Source organism: Vollenhovia emeryi, unplaced genomic scaffold (genome assembly GCF_000949405.1).
Source record: "Vollenhovia emeryi isolate VEMERY1.0 unplaced genomic scaffold, V.emery_V1.0 DF939211.1, whole genome shotgun sequence".
Classification (NCBI taxonomy): domain Eukaryota; kingdom Metazoa; phylum Arthropoda; class Insecta; order Hymenoptera; family Formicidae; genus Vollenhovia; species Vollenhovia emeryi.
Window position 1 is genome coordinate 96,671 of NW_011967155.1, and position 21,068 is coordinate 117,738.

Genomic DNA, 21,068 nt, shown 5'->3' on the forward strand with positions numbered 1-21,068 from the left:
CGGTGTTTGTTCACGGCGATTTGGTTGCGCAAAAGCCGTGAGGTCGAGCTGCTGCCTGCCAGTCAAAGGCTCATCTTTAGCGGCGTATCGCCGGCGGCATTTAGATTCTTCTGTTCTCTCTAATGAACCGCGAGTTATTTGCACTTATTGCCGAAGCGCGCGTTTTCGCATCATCGAACCGCGTTCTCGAGATCGAAGCTACGAGATCGGCGCCTCGTTCTACTCCACCTCGCGCGTGGTAATTTATTACGTTTTCCGGCGATCGATTATTTCCAGCTATTGTGCGTTCAGTCGTGCGTGAAGTTGTAAGACTCCTCCTAACTGCATACATTTTCGTCGGCATGTCGACGTATTGAATTTCGAAGGCAGGATTTCTGGCGTTTCTCAGGCAGGATCGTTTTCATTTTCACACCGAGAGCAAAATCGTATATTCGTGTATTCTAACGTATAATGAATAATCTTATTGTTTGATGAGCGCACAATGCATAGATTGAAACAGAGGAGGAAAGAAAAAGAAATTGAAAGAGACCTTTGTCTAATGCATAAGTAGATTAGCATTTAATTAAGATGAAGTAACAGGAAAGAGGGAACTCCGTTTTGTTTTTGCCTCTTTCCGTCCAATGCAAATTCCGTGGGGTGCGCCGTGTGCAAAATAGTACATTAATTTTGTCGGCAGATCAGACCTCTCAGAGACCCCGTATCGGCGAATCTACGACGAACGATTTCGGCGCTCACAAACGCACGCCGGATCGCACGCACCAGAACGGACTCGAGCGATTGAGCTAAACTGGCGCAATGGATAAATTGCGGCACTTCGGGCGCGTCGTCTTCTTTTTCTCGCGTCCTTCGTCTTTCCTCTTCGACGATCGTCGATAGGCAGACCCGGCAGCGTGACGATCATTACATTCAATCGGGCTGCTTGGTACGCCGCGCCGGCGCGGCATCGTTTCAAGAGAGCCTCGCTCTGCGGACGCGAACAAAAACCTTCGCGGAACAATCAGCTCGGGGCGCCTCCCTGCGACGGGGCCTCGTCCACGAATTTGAGGTACGTCGATAATGACGCGTCTCGTTTAAAGTACAGTTACGTCCCTGATCACTTCTAATTAGTCCGCTTCCAAAAGCAAACGGATCGTTAACGGCGTCTCTTTTCGATATAATGTCGAGTAACGGCGGATCCATCACCGGCCTAATTGCGTTTTCGAAAACGACTTAATCAAGAGAAAAGGCTTTCCGTAATTCCCGATTAAGGTCGGGCCAATCCTCCGAGAGGGATGCGCGTAACGACGCACCGTTGTAACATGCCTTAATTGGACCGCAATTAATAATGCATGGTTGCCTGAGTGCATAGTTCCGCGCGAGCGTTGCGCCCGTATAATCTCACTCCGCTAAAGAGCTCGGCACCGTTCACGCGATCCCCGTGCATGCGGAATCAGCGTGCGTCTTGTTAAGGCTCATTTACACAGGCGACCTTGAAAAATGGTTAAAACGTTGGCCGGCGACAAATTATGCAATCGCGCGAGGAGCCACCGGGCTATTTCTGAAGACACACGACGCCTCGAGGCGATCTTTAGGCGAGCCGAGATTTTATCGTCTTTATTACAACCGCATAATAATGCAGAAATATGAAAGAAACCACGACCTTTCCTCGAAACGCCCTAGAATGTCTCGCAGCGATAAAAAGGATTGTACAACTCCTGTTAAGGCCGAATCAGTCTAGCAATTGCTGACTCGGATTGGATTGGGATTGGCGATTGTCCTCTGGCCAATGAGAGCCGATTAAGTGGCCGGCTGCTTCGCTCTCATTGGCTGAAGGACAATCGTCAGTTCCAATTGAATCCGAGTCAACAATTGCTAGTCCGATGCGGTCTTTACGCTACGCTATGCCCACTGGTAACCTCGAGAAAACGCTTGTGTTAGCGAGCATTAGCGAGTGGTACCGTACAACGCGGTTCTTTATTTTCCCGATGAAGCTACACCCGGTAGCACCCGAAGAATGCGACCAGCAGTTGCCCCGCGATTTCATCAGATCAACTGCACGCTGATGCGCAATGCGCCGCCGCGACAAGTTGTCGGGACATATCGCGCGTATTTCAAGAGATTTACAATGTAGTAGACCTGCGGCACCGGGTATAAATACCGCCGTTATATCACTCGCGCGTACGTTACGTCGCGTTATTAAGGCCATCTAGCCGCTTCTGGTTGGTTGACCAAGTACAGATTGACGTAATGCGACGATCATTGTGCGTGAGAGAGCTCGTCCAACGAAATGGCTTCTGCAGCCGTCTTTCGGACTGGTCTGTTCTCTAGAAGGAACGTGTCGCGAGCGATAAGATCCCGCTTGAAATTCTATCGAGTAACTTTTCGCAACCGTGACTCGCTTTACTATCAATAATAGGCATCGGAAATCAAATCGAGAAGCGTTATTTCAACCTCGAGCCGTCCATTTTATGTCGCAACTTGAAAAACTTTTTGACGTACAGACGAGAGCCGAGTTTGTCTTCGATTGTATCTAGACCTGTTCAAGTTTGAATTTAAATTGTGAATTTACGGTCAACAAGTAGGAGTTCATTGTCCGCTAAAATCAACATCGCGCTTGACGTTGCGCTTTTGGTTGACAGGACGTCCGTTCCGCTGGAACACTGCGTGCAATAGGGACTTTGTAAGATCATTCGTGCATTACCGGAATGGAATCAAATTACAGGTTGTCTATGTAAGGCGCACTTATGGGAGAATGCCCGAGGCATGAGTTTAATATTAATGGTACCTGCCTGCAATAATCGAATGCCTGGTAATGCATAATGTTTAGCGGCGGAGAGCGAGAATTATGCGGCGAAAATTATGCGGCAGAGAGGAGTTTTCACCTACGAGGAATCATCAAGGTGCGCGAGAGCCCGCGCGCGTACGCAAATATTATACGTCTGTAATCTCGCGGAAGGCGCGTACACCTCTAAATGCGGCAATGATCCGTGCGGATTGCGCAATCCGCGCCTCCCGCGGTTACCAAACGCGCCTGTACTCCGGCCGTACACTTATCGTTAAATGAGCCGTTAGGCAGAACAGAAACGCAGTCATATTTCCCGCCATTGTGAGAAGCGCAAAAGTATGCGGGGCTAATTAAGGCGATGCATGCTGGAGTGGTTCTGCACCTTTTGCACTTCTTGCATCTAGAACTGTCAATTCGTGAAAGCATTTGTGTAATATACAAATTGTGCGACTCTTGTGTACAGACCGATAGCGTTCCGCTATTCGGACTAAATCGGAGAACAGCGCGGTTTTATTGGCCGCATTCAGCGCACACAACAGTTGAGGGATCGCTTCCTCTACTAGCGCTCTTTTCTGGTGAATCCCAAGTAGAACGAGCACAGAAACGTCAACGTGACATTAACATGATGAATTTTACGTCATAAAATGATCGACATCAAGATTCACTTTGCAACGACTGATTTACGACATGCTGTTTTATGAAATTCGTGATGTGTATAATAATATATTATTACAGATCACATGATCAGTCATACATTATGTTTATCTTATATTATTTCAATTTATTTTTGACGGAAAACAAGATCATTTTTACAACATTTTGATGTCTTAATGATGTCACAAATAGGTGCTCTCGGTGGGTAATTTTGACGTCACCATGATGCATAAAAAATGACCAAAAAATTATGTCATCTCGATGTTTTTATGACTAATATGTTCTACGGCGAGTTCTACTGTCTTTTTCCATTTCGTAAAACTCGAAAAAGATACAAAGAAAGTTGAAACGAGATTAAAGTTAAACTGCGATGGTAGAAATATAAGACAGCGATTTTTAATCATTAATAACTCGTTAAATATTGCGAAAATTGCAAAGTGGTAGAGGATTTTTCGACTCAGTTTAGTTCGCTCTATCCAAAAATACGAGGTGAGCCGGGTATTACATAACACCCTGTATACTACACTCACAACAGTTGCGTCGATGTAGCGTAAAAATTTCTGCTCGAAAACATGGCGTCCGCTACCGCAACATGTTGCGGGGGCGCTTCGGATCATAGGCCATTCAGCGCATAAATCCACAACTCACTGAATGTGGCCATTAAAATTAAGTTTAGAAGTCTAACAAAGAATCAAATCAAAATCAAATAATTTGTATATTACACAAATGTTTTCATGAATCGACAGTTCTAGGAGCAAAAGGTGCAAAAAGTGCAGAATCACTCCAGCATCCCCTTAACGTGAAATCCGCCTAGTTTATCGCAGCCTAGTTCACAGTTCTACAACGGGGAGATTCTAAAATCTCGCGCTCACGCCGGGATAATTGTGAAATGGTTGCGAAGGAAATCTATTATCTTGAGCGATTTGTACCGCTACTCCGGCTGTAGCTCGGCGTTAAATGGAAGGTGAGAATCGAGGCTTGACGCGCGGATTTGTCGACGGCGATGTCGTCACGTTATTATAGGTGCGACTATAAACATGCCGCGCACGCGGTCCCAAGTTCGTCGTACGTGCGTTCTCCATTCCTCCCGGCGCGCCGCCGCGCGCTTTTAACGACCGGCGGAACCGAGCGACGACCGGACGGCGCGCGTTTTAATTGCGATCGAAGCGATCGTTTAGAGAGTACAAACGGCTGCGTCTCCGCGATAAAGGAGGGTCGTTAATAGCGGCGCAATTTCTGTTTTATGTTCGCAGGCATGCGCGCCCAGGTACATCTGGTTCTCGGTGTCGCAGCCCAAGTACGATCCCGATGACAATAAGTGGAGCAAGGAGTCCACGGCGGGCAACAGAAGAGAGCCAGTGGGCACCTGCTGGGTCGCCGCTAATAACTTCAACGAGTCGCAGGAATACTCGCCTTGTCGCACGAGTGAGTTGCCGAGAGCTCTTTGCCGAATTTTACCAATGTCGCCCGATCCCTTTCGAATCCCGACAGCCTCGATAGCATCGAGGAGAAATTTAAATCAGGCTATTCGCAATCGTCTTTAACGTCGGACGCGCCGATAAATCGAACACTGGAGTTTAAGTCCCGTTAGGACAAGATCTGTTAAACGAGACAAAATCAAGAGCAAGGCCTTATTCCATGTCTACTCTATATCTATTCGATACTTCAACGCATCTCGTACGCGTTATTTCGATATTTGCGGCCCGAGGAAGCGCGTGATAAAATCGCCGGGCTCCTCGACTGTTAACAAAACGAGAAATCGTTTCTCCGAAGACTTCCGTTCCTGACGAAAGCTTCGCCTCGCGGTAAAGTAAACAGAACGATGCACGAGTGAATGTTTAATTTCCACTCTCGCCGGCCTCTCCGTCGCCGGTATCGAACTTTCTTTCTCTCCCACAAGGGCGGTACGATTTATAGTGCGCGCGTCGCCCTGCCATCCGGATTTAGCTCGGTTTACGAGAAAGACCTGGGAAGAACGAAAAAAAGGAAAAGATCTTTCGAGATTTTTGTGCGCCTGGAACTACGTTCGCGACGTGAGCTATAAACATTTGTGAAACAAGCACTCTCGAAGGCGCAAGACAAAGTGGACGCGTCCTCGAGAGGCGCAAGAGGGTAGCTCCCACCGTGTCCTCCTCGTTCTTCTGATAATTCGTCTCGCCGAGGATCTCACGAGGACGAATTTCCTCTGCGACGCGACAAGGATCGCGGCCGACGTACGGTCGTGTTCTCCAGGCATGCGACCGTAAATACGTCACGTAACAGGATACTTCCTGCCGACGACGTAGGTCTGCGTCGTGTCCTAATGACAAAGGACGTACCGATTTTCGGCGCTGCCCCGCCCGACACGGCTGATTTCAAAGCAATAATTAGCGATGATCTCAGTACTTGCATCAGCAAGCAAATAATAGCGCATCGCCCGGGAGTGCAATCACGCGTAGCGATTTTAAGTGTCGTACGTTACAATATGTTTGACCGGTTTCTTTTTCGGGCAAATAGAAAACGAACAAATACGATTTTGCCATTGTTTTAAGATTCACGACCATCGCGAGAATTTCTCACGGGTTTTGCAAGCATTCGTGAAGCCGAGAGATATGTAACTCTATTTCATTTCCAAATATTCGAATTCACTTTCTACTTTCTAGGTTCTTAGATTTTATTCTTCTCGTTCCTCACGCTCCGGTATTTCCTGATAATCTGTTGATACTGTTCTTGAAAAATACCATATTTAACTTTTATCTCGTGGTTATCATGACGTGGAAACAAGCCGTCGCCAGACACCAGACATACAGGCAGATACAGGCAGAATGCAATCTTGTAAATTACTCACATTGTTTTCGAAATAAAATATCGAGCGTGCAAACTATATTGGTACAACTACCTACTTCCTCCGGAAACATTTGCGAAACATTTGTCATAAAACACCGTTCACCGCTGATGACTCAAAAAGTTCTCAAAATCTCTGCACAGATTCTGATAAAATATTAAAAAGCATCTATCGCACTGAGAAACTTTGTTTATCCCAAATATGTTTTCTGTAAATTTTTCAACAGACTCTTCATGATTTTTTAAGGAAATCGGACTGGATTTTTTGCTTAATTTCAATTGAATTCTAAAAAGTTTTCTAAGTGAAAAGCTCATGACAATCTTTACGCAATTGGTGCCATACGTTAAGGCAGCTTACGAGTTTTGTTTGCTGGGACGCAAATAACGTGACGCGTGTTTTTAGAATCGCACTTTCCTGCAATTAAAGTCGCGCGCTTCCTCACGCGCGAGCGAACATTTCGGCAACCCCGTCACTATTGCGTGTTTTATGACGCGCGAACTGACGCACTTCCGGTCGTTTGAGGGAGGACTCGAATATCCATTCTGCGTACACATTGAATTGAACGCAAATTAAAATTAAATAATTAAATTAAACGGTGTAATTGAAATCTTAAAGCGACAAGTAAATAATTGAGCAACTGAATTGTTCGTAATACAGCTGACAACTATTGCTTGTTTAAATATCCAATTTAATATCTAATTATGATCAGATTAGTGCAATCTTCCGAAAAATTTTGCAATCAATTTTATCTCTCGCTCTATTTGTTGATTTACTATTATTCAATCAGTGTACACAATTTTCTAATTTATACGGCAAAAGACCACGATATAAAGATAAGATCCAATGAAAAATACAAAGAAAACCCTTTTATGTACAAGGATGACGCCTGGCTTGCGTGCCCTGGCGACTTTCCAAATAAATATTAGCAGAATTCACCGAAGTAAAATCTTCGCGGAACACAAAGTGCGGAAGCGAACCCGCAGCCTCGATGACGACGATGACGTGTGAGCTCATCGTCCAGAAATTCCGCGACGACCGCGCAATTAAACAATTTGTAGGAGCCGAGTCGAGCGAACGAACCGCTTGGTGCCGCTTTTCCCGGGAATCGTAGAGCCTTTTTAGCGAGGCGTCGGATCTCACCCGGAGTTTATAACGTCGTGTCGACGTTACTTTATCTCACGCCAGAGTCAAGTCGCTCATAATCGCCTTTTTTGGAATTAAACGTCCATCGCCCTGCCGTTCTGTTTCGCCCGTCCGTTGTTGCCCACTGGACAAGCCGAGGCGACAGCGAAGCTATCGGTGGCTTTTATTTCTAATTTTCTTCGTAAGATCGCCGTAACAGATCGCAAGTGGATATGTACGAAAAAGGTTCTAGCAAACAGCTTCTTATTAAATATATAGTTGAAGAATGCATAAAGATTATTTCGATAATGACAAAAGTATTTTCAAAATATGACTCACCACACTTTGAAAAATATAAAATTTTAAGGGCGAGAATTTTTTTTAAGTACGCTTGAATTGGTTCTTATTTTCTGTCTTTTGCACAATCTGACATCTCCAAGGAATGTAAGGAAAATAATTACGTAGTCGACTGTGTCTCGAATAATTTTTGTGAAACGCGATTACGTGGAAATCAGGTCGGGTGTCGCTCACGTTCTGATTACACCTTCTGAGACTGAAACGATGATCCGATTCTGTGTTAAAGCTCGACTTCTGGCTAACCGGTGGACGAAATATAATTCTAGCGTAGCGTCCACAGAATTTGTATGAACAACTGTGAAATTTATTCCTCGTTACGCGACAATATTACTCAAGAGGAATTGTTCCGCAAAGTAGAGTTCTATAACGCGTTTTATACCGTTAGTCGCAGCTGCTTTCGCGTTGATTATCTTTTGCAATTACTACCCTATATACTGTTGCTATATTTAATAGTCTCGAAACAAATGAGAGCCAGTCGGGTGGAGATGCACGGAGGTAAACATTTTTCACGTGCGCAACTGACAAAAGGAAGGCAGCAGTGGAGAATTGCAGTAAGTGCATTCCTCGATGAAAGGCGCCCACTCGCTCGAGTGGCTGGGAGGCATCGTAGAAAAAAAAAAGAAAATAATAATTGGAAGGCGCCTCTCGGACCAAGGCGCTAACTCGGCACCGTTCTAACGAGGCCAATTAGCACTTAATCCTACTTGAATTACGATCGAGCTACCGATCTCCAGCGAGTATATACCTTCTCTCCCCCCCTCCCCCTCCCCCCCTCTCTCTCTCTCTCGGTATTGCAATTTCATTACAATAATTTTTTTACAAACGTAATTATATAACACGTATCTCATTTTGTACAAAAAGGAAGAATGCATCGTGCGATCTTTTAAGGAGTGTGCGGGAGCCTTGCGAGATATATTTTTTATGATCAGGATACCATGAACTATCCGATACACACACCAGGACTCGATTACACGGGATCGCCCGGGAACGTTGTCAGGAACAGCAAGACCAATTCTCCGAAAACTTATTTTATTTCTTGTCACCTCAACTACTGACACCGGACTGACTGCCACACACCTCACTCTCTCTCTCTCTCTCTCTCGTCAGGCAAAGTCTCTTTTGACCGAAAACAGCGCTTTTCATAATACACAACGGATCGTTACGTATAGGTCATTTCAATATCCTACAGGAGGGGGTTTCTTTCTTGAAATTACCGATAAATTTACATCATGCGACGTTAACTAACTCACGGCCGTTGAAATTTGTATCGTAAAATACGAGTAATTTTATCGAACGTATATGTGTAGCGGGATGGATCGTAACCCTTGAGTAAAAAATTCTAGTTCGTCAATTGAAATTAGCCTTGATTGAAAAACCCTTTCTAATTGAAATTAACCCTAATTGAAAGATCGACGCGAGAAATTAAGAATGTGTATTTTCGGTGCGGTCGCGTTGTCGCCCTATTTCCGAATAAAAGAAGTGACCCGATAATGCATATCGGGGATGCGTAATCGCGCACCGACCACGCGCGCACACACGCACGTGCGAACGAGAATTACAGTAGCTCCATTCATTCCGCGTAACTCGATTAAGACTCGGTCGTACAACTCGAGCTCGTCTCCCGTAACGCTCCGATTTCTTTATTGGGCGCTTCATCGTCAAAATCGTTCGCGGCCAAAATCGCCTTCGGTTTAAAATCACTCGCCCGTCCCGTTTATCGAGTTAGCGTCCAGCTGTAGCGTTTAAATCGAAACGCACATAAAAAAAAAGATGCTATTATATCCGGGGCTACTTCGCGACCTGGTCCTGAGGCTCTTCGATATCAGAGGGTGCGAATAATCGTGAATATTTTCCTGTTGGGGAAAAAGTTTCTATCTTCCACTTGTGCTCGCGATGTCGACTCGAGTTCGAATGCGGAGTGGCCTCTTACCGACGAGAATAGCACCCTTGCAAAGCGTGAGGACGAGACGGATTATAAATAGATCGACCACCGACGATATCGCGGTCGAACGCGCATCCGTTGTTACTTCACGGATGATACCATTATCGCGAATCCCCGATAACAGCTGTCAATGAACCGATTAGCGCTACCCGTCGTATAAGACATAAAAATTAACCGACGGATGTCCGATTCTACCAATGCAGATTAACTTTAATCTCGGTTTAAATTACTTCTTATCTAATTCCTAAAGCCAGAAAAAGATATAAAGTGAACCGAGATTAAAATTAAACTGCACTGGCAGAAATGGACATAAGTCTAAGTTTGAGCGTCCTCGCGCCTTTCTAATTCGAAGAAATTAGGCGAACTCTATTCGCATTGGTTTCTATTAGAAATTTCTGTTAGGAATTCGAAAGGGTTAAGTGCGAGACCCGCAGATATCTTGCGAGTGAAATTATTGTCACGAGACCTTTTCTGACAGTCGGTGACTTGAAACTTTCATCAGGTTGCACATTGAGCTCTGCCACTGTTTTAGGAGCGACACGCGCGGCACCGATATTCGACGACGCGACGTGGCGCCGATCGCTCGCTTTATATCTGCTTTTTCGTCGCCGTCGTTGCCGTCAGCGACGACGAAGACGGCCGCGATCGGATTGATGTAATTGCGTGACTGACAGCTCGTCTAAAGTGACCGATCGTCTGTCAAGACCGACCCGCTGCTGCGTTCATAACGCACGTACGCACATACGTCTGTGCAGGCACATGTGTAGAAGAAGAAGGTCGGATTCTGCGGGTCGAGCCACCGGATATTCGAACACATACGCACACTCCTACACACACACACGAGCACGCATGCATTTTCTTGCGGACGCTACGCCGCAGCGGCCGGGTCTGAATGGCACTGACCCTGTCAGTCGGCTCTGGCCTGATAATTTGCTACTTGCAGCTAGCATCGGCGACTAATTACGGAAATGACCGAGGCGTTAACGGCCGGCACCCGTAAATTCCTCGCGTCGCGTCCGCTCGCTTCGCGAAGGGTCGATTTGCAAAAATTCATAAAGTTAATTAAAATACATATTAATGTAGATAAATCAGACATTAGATAATCCCGTTTCCGTGGTCGTAGATTATTCGTCACTTCCGTGGAACGTTGTCCCTCGTTAAATCGTCATGTCCACAGATTTATGCCGTCGCGTTGATTGCGCTAGATTTATCTCTGAGTCGGCGATGATTTATCCTCGTCGATAATAATGACAACGATTAATCGTAATAACATCGCAATTATCGCGAGATTGATCCATTATCTTTCTGGCTCTTGTCAGTTATTGCGCATGCTGATGTTGCGATAGGCATCTAATTAGTGATAGAGATAAGTTACGAACGTGCGAATATTGTGAAGGTAGGAGATTTTATCTAGCTCGCGAATGTAATGACCACTGAGAGGTATGAATATCATTAATCTACGCGCAGATAATTGCATTTTCGATGACTCAATTGTCGTACATCGCCCGGCGCAACTTTCTGTCGTTCGTACTCGGTGTGCGTTGTTTCTCGAAGGGACAGAAATCGAATCGTTTTCAAGCGTTTAGTTAAGATAAATTCGTCTCCCTTTTAATTTTAACGAGCTTCAATCACATTCTCCACGTACAGTTTTATTAACGCGATATCGTTGCTACGTTAGATTTCGTCCAGCACGGAATTCCTTTTAGCAAAACTTCTCTTATCGCACGATTAATTGATTTCGTTTCAACGCGCGGTAGACAGAAACGCGTAGAGTCCTTTTACATTTCGAAACGAAAGAATTTCGGTGGAATCGCCGTCGATCCCCTCGACCTCGCTGCCGCTATTGCCTACCGTCTAAAAGCGCCTATCTAAAAGTGCTGTTGCGTTATCTAGTTAACGAGCGTAGATACTCGATGACCATTTCCCGGATTGCTGTTGTAAAACGCGCAGCTTGCACTGTCGACTCGTCACGGCGGTTCGGACGGAGAAAACGGATCGCGGAGGCGTCACGGCGGAAGATCGATCTGGGATTAATGACGCGTGTATACACGCACTACTTTTGCTTGCGCGTGCAGTCGGTCTGCGATGCCACTTCACTTCCTAGACGAGTGCGCGGAACTCCAACAACGTGCACGTTTATTTAATACGCTTGCAGGATGTGCCCGTCCAAATTTATTTATTTTATAATTGAGGAATATAAAGAGAAATAAGCTTTAGCTATCCTGCTACGTCTGCATTAATCACGTATACGGATCTTGTTTCAACTTTTTATCATTTTTAAATTGGGCTGTGTCATGTTTCTACTCTTCCTCGAATGTTTATTGCATTATCGCTCGTAAGAACACATGTATATGCAAGGCGTAAATGTATACGAGTGTTTCTAGTGCATTGAACTCCGAGTTCTCTAGTAAGCCTAAATACCTGTGTTATCGCTGCGATATTATTATAAATTTGTAAAATAACAGAATGGGACTTTTTTTCTTAAAACTCTTGATAATTGAAAAACCTTATTTTTGGCAGATAAAAAGATAATCTCTTGCGATTTGGTTAAATTTTTGTTAGTATCCAAGTTTGAAATGAATTTTTAACGTAGAAAAATTGTTATATACCATTGTATCAACTTGTAACTTTTAATCGACTATTAAAAAATTATCTACTATTACGAATTATCACGTTGCGCAATAGGAAGCAATTTATTCAAATTGTACTCACGAGATATGATGTCTCTGTTTGAAGGAATGAAGGACGCAACGATATAATTGTCTGTTTCCGTTTTAGGGTTCTGGGGCTATCACAGGCAGGGCTCTTGCCAGGCTGGTTTAGGAGCCGCGTTATCTAAGGTAAGTGACTTAACTTTCTCGCCCGTCACATATAGAGAATGTTGTGACGGTTTCTTTTTTTTCTGTACACCCGAGATATGATCGCAATGTGAAAAATACTGGCCTAAGCTTAAACATCTTGGGCTCCGCGTATCTTAAGTCGACGTGTTCGGAGCTACGCGGTTCAAAGTGTTCGTTCACGTCTCAGCATCCTAAAGGCCCACGTAACTTGGAGGTTCGCGACAACCGAATCCGCATCGCGCGAACGCGAATACACGGTGGCTGCGACGTTCCGAAAGAGTTAGAAGGCGACGCGGGGGCCGAATATGGCCAGGAATGCGAATTCCTACCTTACGCACCTCCGGCCGTCGTTCCGGGCATTCGTATTCGTGCCGTAGCGCATCCGCGCGTGGTGCAGCCCGGGGACTTTCTCTCGCGTACGATTGTTTTGTCCGAAGCTCGATTCTCCGGCAGATCGCTGACCGATGGGTCAGGGGTTCGTGGGCGTCTCGGGCGCCTTTTTGCTCGCTTTTCATTTCGAGGATGCACCGCCGGGTAGCCCTGTCTCTGTACGTAGGATGCTTGTTGCACCTGCACAACCCCCACGCGCTGATATGCCCACTTCGTCCCAACGACATCGCGATAAATATCGCCATCGACAAATCGGTAGCTGCCGCAACTTTCACCTTATGACGCGGAGATCTAAAAAGTCTCGATGCAAATGTCTCGCGATAAATTATGGCCACATATTTTGTTCTTTCACTTTGCAGCAAAAGGATTTGATTCGCCTGAAACTTGCATATCGTGGAAATTGCATATTTTCTATCGATGACACGAGAGAAGTCATTTGAGATCTTTTCTTTTGTAGAAAAGATTTTTGTTTAACGTGATACTTTTTACGCCGAACTTTGGAATAAAAAAAGTTTTTGAACATAAAAATCTCTTTAAGTTGCTAGTAATAGGTAACAATAATCAGGCTTTTTAGTCGACATTAACCGGCCAGTGTTTTAATACAGAAAATTTGGACCTTCTCTCTATGAGACGCCCGCCTAGAGAGAAGAGAAATCTAGGTTCAAACTCTGGCTGAGGTAACATTGTCCGCAATAAATTTTCTGTATTGAAACACTGGCCGGTTAATGTCGAATAAAAAGTTTCAGTACCGAAAATTTTATAGGAAAATTGGAATAGCGGGGGTCTCGAGTTGCAGTTTCATCTTTAACACTTGCAAAATCATTTGTACCGTGCGCAGAGCAAAATTACTTTACAAGGCACGCCGCGATTAAAGCAAGGATCGCGGCACAGAAACGCGCGATTACGACGCGACACACTTCTATCGTGCCGCAATCGGTTTTTCGAATCGTCTGCGACCCAGCGGCTGCGATCTAATCTCTTTTGCGGTAAGAAATCCCACGCGCGCGCGAGCTCTCTCGTACACGCGCGGTCCACCGCGAGTAACGTTATCGCGCATCCGGACGGCTTCGATTATCGCCAAAGGGACAAGCGCGGTGGAACAATTCCGCGGGACACTCAGGCTATCTTCGCCGCGGATGTATAATTCAGAATTGCGCGGCTATATGGCAGATGTTTAATGCATGTCGCGGAGCCGTACCCGACTCCTAGCTCGGTTTCAGCATTCAATGTTAATACGTCCGCCCGCGCTCAATCCCAATCGCGTATGCTTGCTTACGCGGCAGATGTGGTAATTTTAGATGTACGGACATTCTCTTTCTCCCGTAATTTCCGCGGACACTTTCTAAAGCGGAGCTTCCTGATAGCGACCGACAATAACTCCGTTCTTGTGGTCCGCGTCTCACTGTATCGCAAATTCAGATTACTAGAGGAAAGTCCCCTATTGCGAGGTAGGATTCTAATATGGGACAGCGGGGTTTCTGTTAAATAAACAGGCGACATCAATTGATTCCACCATGGATCCATTGCCCTCAGAGCGAAATCTGTCCAGCGGAAAATTCATTGTTAGATTGTGTTGCGAAAAAAGATTTGTGATTGATTGGGTGTTGAAAATCTTATCTCATATTAGAAACCTATCTCATAATAGAGGACTTTTCTCTACCTATTTCAGATAATACGAGGTAATTCCATATACGTTTCCCAAACGTGTCTATGGCCTAGTTTACACCGTGCGTTTAGGCCACAACCTATACCTTATATTCAACCCAAACACGATAGGTCGTGACGATGTAAACAGTTGCGACCTCGCTTGGGTCAGGTCTCTTTTTCGCGTGCCCTGACCTAAATTAGGTCACACGACGTAACGCGTGTAAACGCAGGTGACCTAAAGATCGCCTAAAGTGCAGAGTAAACAAAGTACAAACGATATTGGTTATATATGAAGATGGCATTCACATGAGGACTAAATTTTTACCTATATTCGACCCAAAAGTATCATAGGTCTACATGGTGTAAACATGATGTGCACAATCCGACCGGCAACCTCCACGTGGTGCACATTGGGTAACGCTAATACCGGCGATAAACATCAAGAAAATGCATGGTTCGCTTCAAAGTCATGTAACTCGGTCAAGAAAAATCGTAGGAAAATTTAAAAAAAAGCATTTTGTAGGTAAAATGTTGTAGATTGTGGAACTTGCATCAAATTTGTCGAGAGAAATTTTTTTATCGAGCTACAGTGTGTCAAAAATACGTAATTTTAAGGAACAAAACAATGTATTCTTTTTTAAAGCACAGAACGAGGAAGATGAATATATCGAAATAAATCATTGACAGAGTTTTAAAGTTGAAACTTCAAGCTTTAAGATGCTTTTTTAATTTTGTGTCTACAATTATTTTTCGCCGAGTTTCAGTGGTTTGAAAATAGCCCAATTTTTAGGGTATGAAAAGTGTTCCCTATTTTTTTTTAGTAGTGTATTTAGTAGTATAAAAAACCAATGTGTGTCACTTGACATATTTGTACAAGAGGAGGACTAACAAATTCTCCTGTTAATTTTTTTCGCTATTTGCACATAGTCGATCGGATCCTATTGGTGATGTTAATAGTAATCCCGTTTTGCGGTCAGTGCGACAACAAAAATTGAGTGTGTCGCAATGTAACTTAATGCGCCTCGGTTAAATTTGATTTCTCATCGAATGCGTATGCCGTGTCATTCGATGCTATTTCTCTTTTCGGAAAACAAACGCCATTGTACGGCAACTCGAGCGGGCAGTAAGGAGTACGCTAAGTCCCGTGATTTAGAGGCCCTCCCGACGCCATCGGGAACGCAATCCACCATCGATCTTCGCGTAAAACCACCGCTGCTGGTACCAACCTCTGTCGTGCGCGGTACCGCGGCTTATCCGGTGGGCGATCTAGAGAAGATCGATCGATAGCCGATCACTATCAATCGATACCACCCGCCTCTCCGTCCAACTCCGTGCGCGACCCCCGATTCGACGATTGAAATATAAGCCTTCGAGCTTCTTTAGTATGAGCGTATTCTTTCGTTGAGGTTTTCAAAGAGGAAATCTGAATTGGATTCGACATGGATCGATTGGCAAGATGATGCACGCACATATACATACGAGCAGCATGCAATACAAAAGCTCTCCGTGATAAATGTTGATTAAAAACAGCACAACCAACGGTCTTTCCAGCTTTATCTCGTCCTGCCTTCGTGAATCGGGACACCCGTCCGATCGTGGGCCGCGAAAAAATGCATATTAAAAATTTTCCAAAGCCCGATCATTCGTCTATCCGCGCGTGCATTAGCCACTCGTTTATCCCGCGTTAGCCTCGCTCGCAACAGTTTTTTGCTTCGTCAGGGCCCCGGGCCCCGTTTCTTGCCCGGCGTCGTCGCCGCAATCTCCCGACTGCATTTGGCGTTGCACTTAAGCGCGCAGCACACTTATGGGCGCGTGTGTGCACGCGTGTATACCAGCCGGCATATAAATTTCACCATGGCCCCCATACATATTTGGCCGCGCGGTTATATTTCAATCTCGAATGGGGCGCCCGTGTGTCTCTCCCATCTCCCCCCGTCCCCGCCGTTTATCCCCAACCCCCTTCGATCGGCGCCAGAACACAACTCGTGCCAGTCGTGTTTCGCGTAGACGGGGCGCAGCCCGTTCCCCATTGTCTCGGTTGCAAATTTTTCGCGTGTACAAGCATCCGGGGACCGGACCGCGGCTCCATGGGGGGCATCGTATCGTGTAGACCCTTTCGATTCTTCCGCGCGCGTTCACCGTGTCTCCGCGCGTCACACCGACTTGGACGACAAATGCACGTATTTGCTTACTACTGTCCGGCTAATCTGTTTAGTGCGCGGCAATCGGAGAAATCGCGGAAGGATAAAAAGTACTGGTGCAACACTGCACCGAGAAAAGTATCCAATTACATAATAACAAACGGATATATCCGATTAAATTGTATATCCAGTGAAAAATATCATCGGTTTTTCGATCAAATTTCATCGATAACAGCATCTCATCGGATATACATATATTATACATAATTTAATTGGAAAAGTTTAGCGGAAAACATTAACCCTCGGACACACTATTTAATTAGTTTAGCCGATGGAAATTTTTCTCAGCGTGATGTGTAAAACTCGGCCTAGGCGAAGTCACCCCTATTTACTCTGCTCGAGAGATTAACGAGAAGACAATAATCTCACAAGAGATATATCTATATGAATCTTGTTAAATACATGTATTACAAACTTTCGTCAGCTCTAAACGATAAAGACACTCGTGTATCCAAGAGTTAAAAAATTATCTGACACATACACACATCTGTTTTTTAATCCATCATTCGCTGACCATACTAATTACTTCCCGTACGAGAAACGCATCGATCATTGTCTTCCCGCTTGCATGAGTCGCGCGGCCCGAAAGACAGACCGGGGCCGGCCGGGTCGACCTCTGATTCACCTCTCGGCACATCAAAAAACGCATTCTTCGGGTTCGACGAGCAGAACGGACCGCTTTGCGTCCCCCGCGCTCGGCTCGGCTCGGCCCAGCGAGGGAGGGCCCTAGAGACGGATGGCGCCGGAACACAAAAGTTACGGCTGTTGCACCCGGTTGCATCCGCGCCGCCGGAGCACCCGATCGCGTCGCGACGGTGTATGTAGTACACGTGACTCGATCGCACGTTTGACATTGTTTGTACGATGAGGAGGGCCCCACTATTGTTCCCGGAGCGGATCATGTGAATCGCTTGGCACGGCGTATCGCGACTCGCAAATAATAATACTTGCGAGACGACAAACAAAAGGTCGCGCCGAAATGCGGCGAGTCTGCACCATCATTGTGCGCCCTTGCACACGAATGCACGTGGATCCCAGCGCGATCCCTAACCCTTTGCGTCCCAGTGGTTTTGCTGCGAAACCGCTTCGAGCCGTCGTATTTCTTCAATTTTTCGTCGTCTACTTTTGACGATTGCGACGTAATTGAATATTCGCGTTATTTTTAAAAACACCAAGTACAATAATCGATATTATGAATATTATTTTAATTTTTGTAATTTTTTTGGTATAATTAAGAGTCATTTATGAGTATTTGTATAATGTACAATAAATGGTTTATCTTTTTAAAAAAGCACGCTTTTTCTCTTATTACCCCCGCAAAGAGTTAAAACATGAAGTCGAGTAATAGAATTGTTTCAACTTTAATAGGCGACTCGTATAAGATATCGGGATAAAACTTTATCTCGTTGCGTCTTGTTTAAAAGCTTAAGTATTAATGTGACTCGTTCGATACCGACCAATTGAAATCACGGAAAAAATACGTTAGCATTGAGCAATCATATACTTTCTCCGCAGTCGCGATACAAGCTACGAACGGAATATGTTAATTTTACTAATCAAGTTGCGTGCACGTCCTGGTTCTCAACACCTCCAAGCAGTTCCTTATTTAATATCTTATCTCAGGTAACGCGCGTGACTGTTCGAATGTTAATTTGCTCGGCGAGAAGTAACGTTCCCTTATTTACTTCGTGTACGCCGGGTATGAGAGGCCCAGGGATTTGTGGACTGGTTTGATCCGACTAAGAGAAATGCGGCGGATGCATTTTCGCTGGATTCTGATAAGCAATCGCGGGGTCCATTAAGGACCGACGCGGCCTACGATTGCGCCGGCGGTCGTGTTACAAACGACGGCACAAACGCTGTAATTCTACCGGAACCGGGGATTCACGTTTGCCGAGTTGCTGCATTTACATCGGGCGGCACTCTGATCGCCATGCTAAGTGAATTTTCGCGGCTGTAGGTACCGGTGATAATTTATTCTCTTGTATACCCGGAAGTTTAGCTTCAGTTGCTAATTTATAGTAAAGAATTACTATAAGTATACTGAGAAAAATGTCCGATTAAATATAATCGGATATTCCAATTACATAATAACACACGGATATATCCAATTGAATTGTATATTCCATGAAAAATATGATCGGTTTCTCAATCAAATTTCATCGGTAACTGCATTTTACCGGATACATTTAATCCATAATTTAATCGCAAACACTATTTAATAGATTTATCCGATGAAAAGTATTCTCAGTGTAGAGCACTGAATAATTCAGTGTTATACTTATAGTAATTCTTTAAATATCTGCAATTCTTTATAATTCTTAAAAATTAAAGCTAAAGGTGTAAAGCCCGGTTGCACCAACGTCACGTAACTTTTAATTTTAGCTTAATTCACTCTTCGTCTCTTTCTAAGGGAAAACCGGGGAGCGCACACTTTTGCATAAGGAATTTGATTGGTCCATTTCCTTATGCATTTGCTTATGGACCGATCAATTTTATGCACTTATGCAAAAGTGTGTGCTTCCCGCTAAACAGTTAAAATTAAGCTAAGGTCAAAGTTCAACGACGTTGGTGTAACCAAGCCTAAGTGATTTATATAACACAAATAATAGAAACGCCTAGGATACGGTCAGGCTGAATCTTTCAATGCCTAATAATATTTTTTCTATGCACCTTTTCTCAACTAGTGACGCGTGTTAATCCGTCGTCGACGAATGTCTACGATACGCGAAGATTGAACAAAGGGATGGTTCTCTTCTTTTTCGATTTTCAATGTTAGGAATAATGCACCTCGTGATTTAAGAGTGACGTTGCAAAATGGATTTTCTACCGTGACAACGACACCCATGGCTGCCCGTCGACGTGTTAACCATCTCTTCGTGTATATCTATTTCCACTTCGCTATCTTCGTCGCACAAAGCCGAAAGCTGACGACCGTTCGTTATCGCGTCACTCGAGAACGTCCCGACGATGCGAAAAATTGATGCCACCAAAGGGAGACGGTCCCTCGTCTTCACGGAGACATTGTGTCCGAGCGTTTAAAGCGCGCGTATACGTGGCGCGATGTCTTGTCGCCGTCGTCGTCGCCGTCGCCGTCGCCGTCGCCGTCACCGTCGGTCGCGAAGGAGGAAATCGGACGAGCGGTCGCGAAGAGGCAAACGGCAGGAGAGTTTCAGATGGCCATTTAAGGCGCGGACATTTCGTTCTGTCACCGTGTTCCGTGTTCACCGTCGTGCGACGCCGCAAGAAGGCCACCTACGCGCCGGTGAGGTCGTCTCTCTACGCTCGCGGCTGCATTGTCTTATAAACGGCCGCCGTTTCTCATGATAAGCAGAGTAAAACGAAACTAGACACGCTCTTTTTCCCGTCAAGCGCGCACCTTGGCGCACCTTCGCCACCGAGCGGCGCGACGGGTCCGTTCGCTTTCTACCGCGGCTCCTCCGTAATCTCTTTCTTTAGAAAGAGATCTCTTGAAGACCGCGAAAAATCCTTTTAATTGTTTCATCACGACTAAACAATTTCATCGCTCGCATTTACGTTTACGCGCGTTTGAAAGAAATTTATCTTAAATCACTAGAACATAGCAATGCGCGCATTATTTAGATTTAAGATAGTCGAGAAGCTGATCGATAATGTTTAAATATTGTAGGATTGGCGGAAAATTCGGCGATATATTATGATATATATGTAAATCACGAAATGTCGAAAAATTCAATAATAAAAATATATGGATAGATTATAAAGGAATAGAATAAAAATGACGCATCATCAGAACAAATACAATTAATAATTAAAAGTATTTTTGTTAAATATGACAACTAAATTAAATCAAATTAAAATATGCAAGGTGAAAAAATAATATACTTTCTTTTTATTGTGTGATACGCGCGTAATAACAGATTCTCTACATTTCCTTGCACTATTTCTACAATGCGTAATCTTAGAACATTATAATAAGATCGCGAAAAAAATTATTAGTATAAAGTAAAATGAAGTAATATACCCGAGTGCACATAAACCAAATAATTATACGTTCTCCAGTATTAATTAATTTATTCATTCTAATCTGTTCTAATCTATCCATTTTCAAGCAATGGATCTCGTAAAAACTCATGTTAATTTGTAAAACGGAATGTACTTGAATTTCAACATGCATTTCACATAAAGTAAATTTACTGCGATTTTTACACAGATCCACCACGTCAATTTGAAAGAAAAAGTAATCTACCATTCACCGATCTGATGCGCAATAGATGCGGAGTTGTAGTCTTATACTGCGTTGAAGTGTAAAATACAAATATATATGGTTATTACAGAAGAATTATAA

General features: G+C 44.5%; 1 protein-coding gene across 2 annotated transcripts in view; it reads left to right on the plus strand.

Annotated features, from left to right (window-relative positions):
• Positions 1–21,068, plus strand: part of LOC105561106 (integrin alpha-PS2-like) — a 78,171-nt gene extending 57,103 nt beyond the window's left edge. Inside the window, exons 4-6 of one of the 2 annotated variants that reach the window (XM_012010800.1) lie at positions 4,672–4,843; positions 12,442–12,503; positions 20,934–21,068. In XM_012010800.1, coding sequence (XP_011866190.1) covers positions 4,672–4,843; positions 12,442–12,503; positions 20,934–20,984 — 285 coding nt within the window. In that variant the 3' untranslated portion in view covers positions 20,985–21,068. Of the gene's footprint in view, positions 1–4,671; positions 4,844–12,441; positions 12,504–13,252; positions 13,491–20,933 lie in introns of those variants that run through there. The other variant, XM_012010799.1, reaches the window with a different exon arrangement.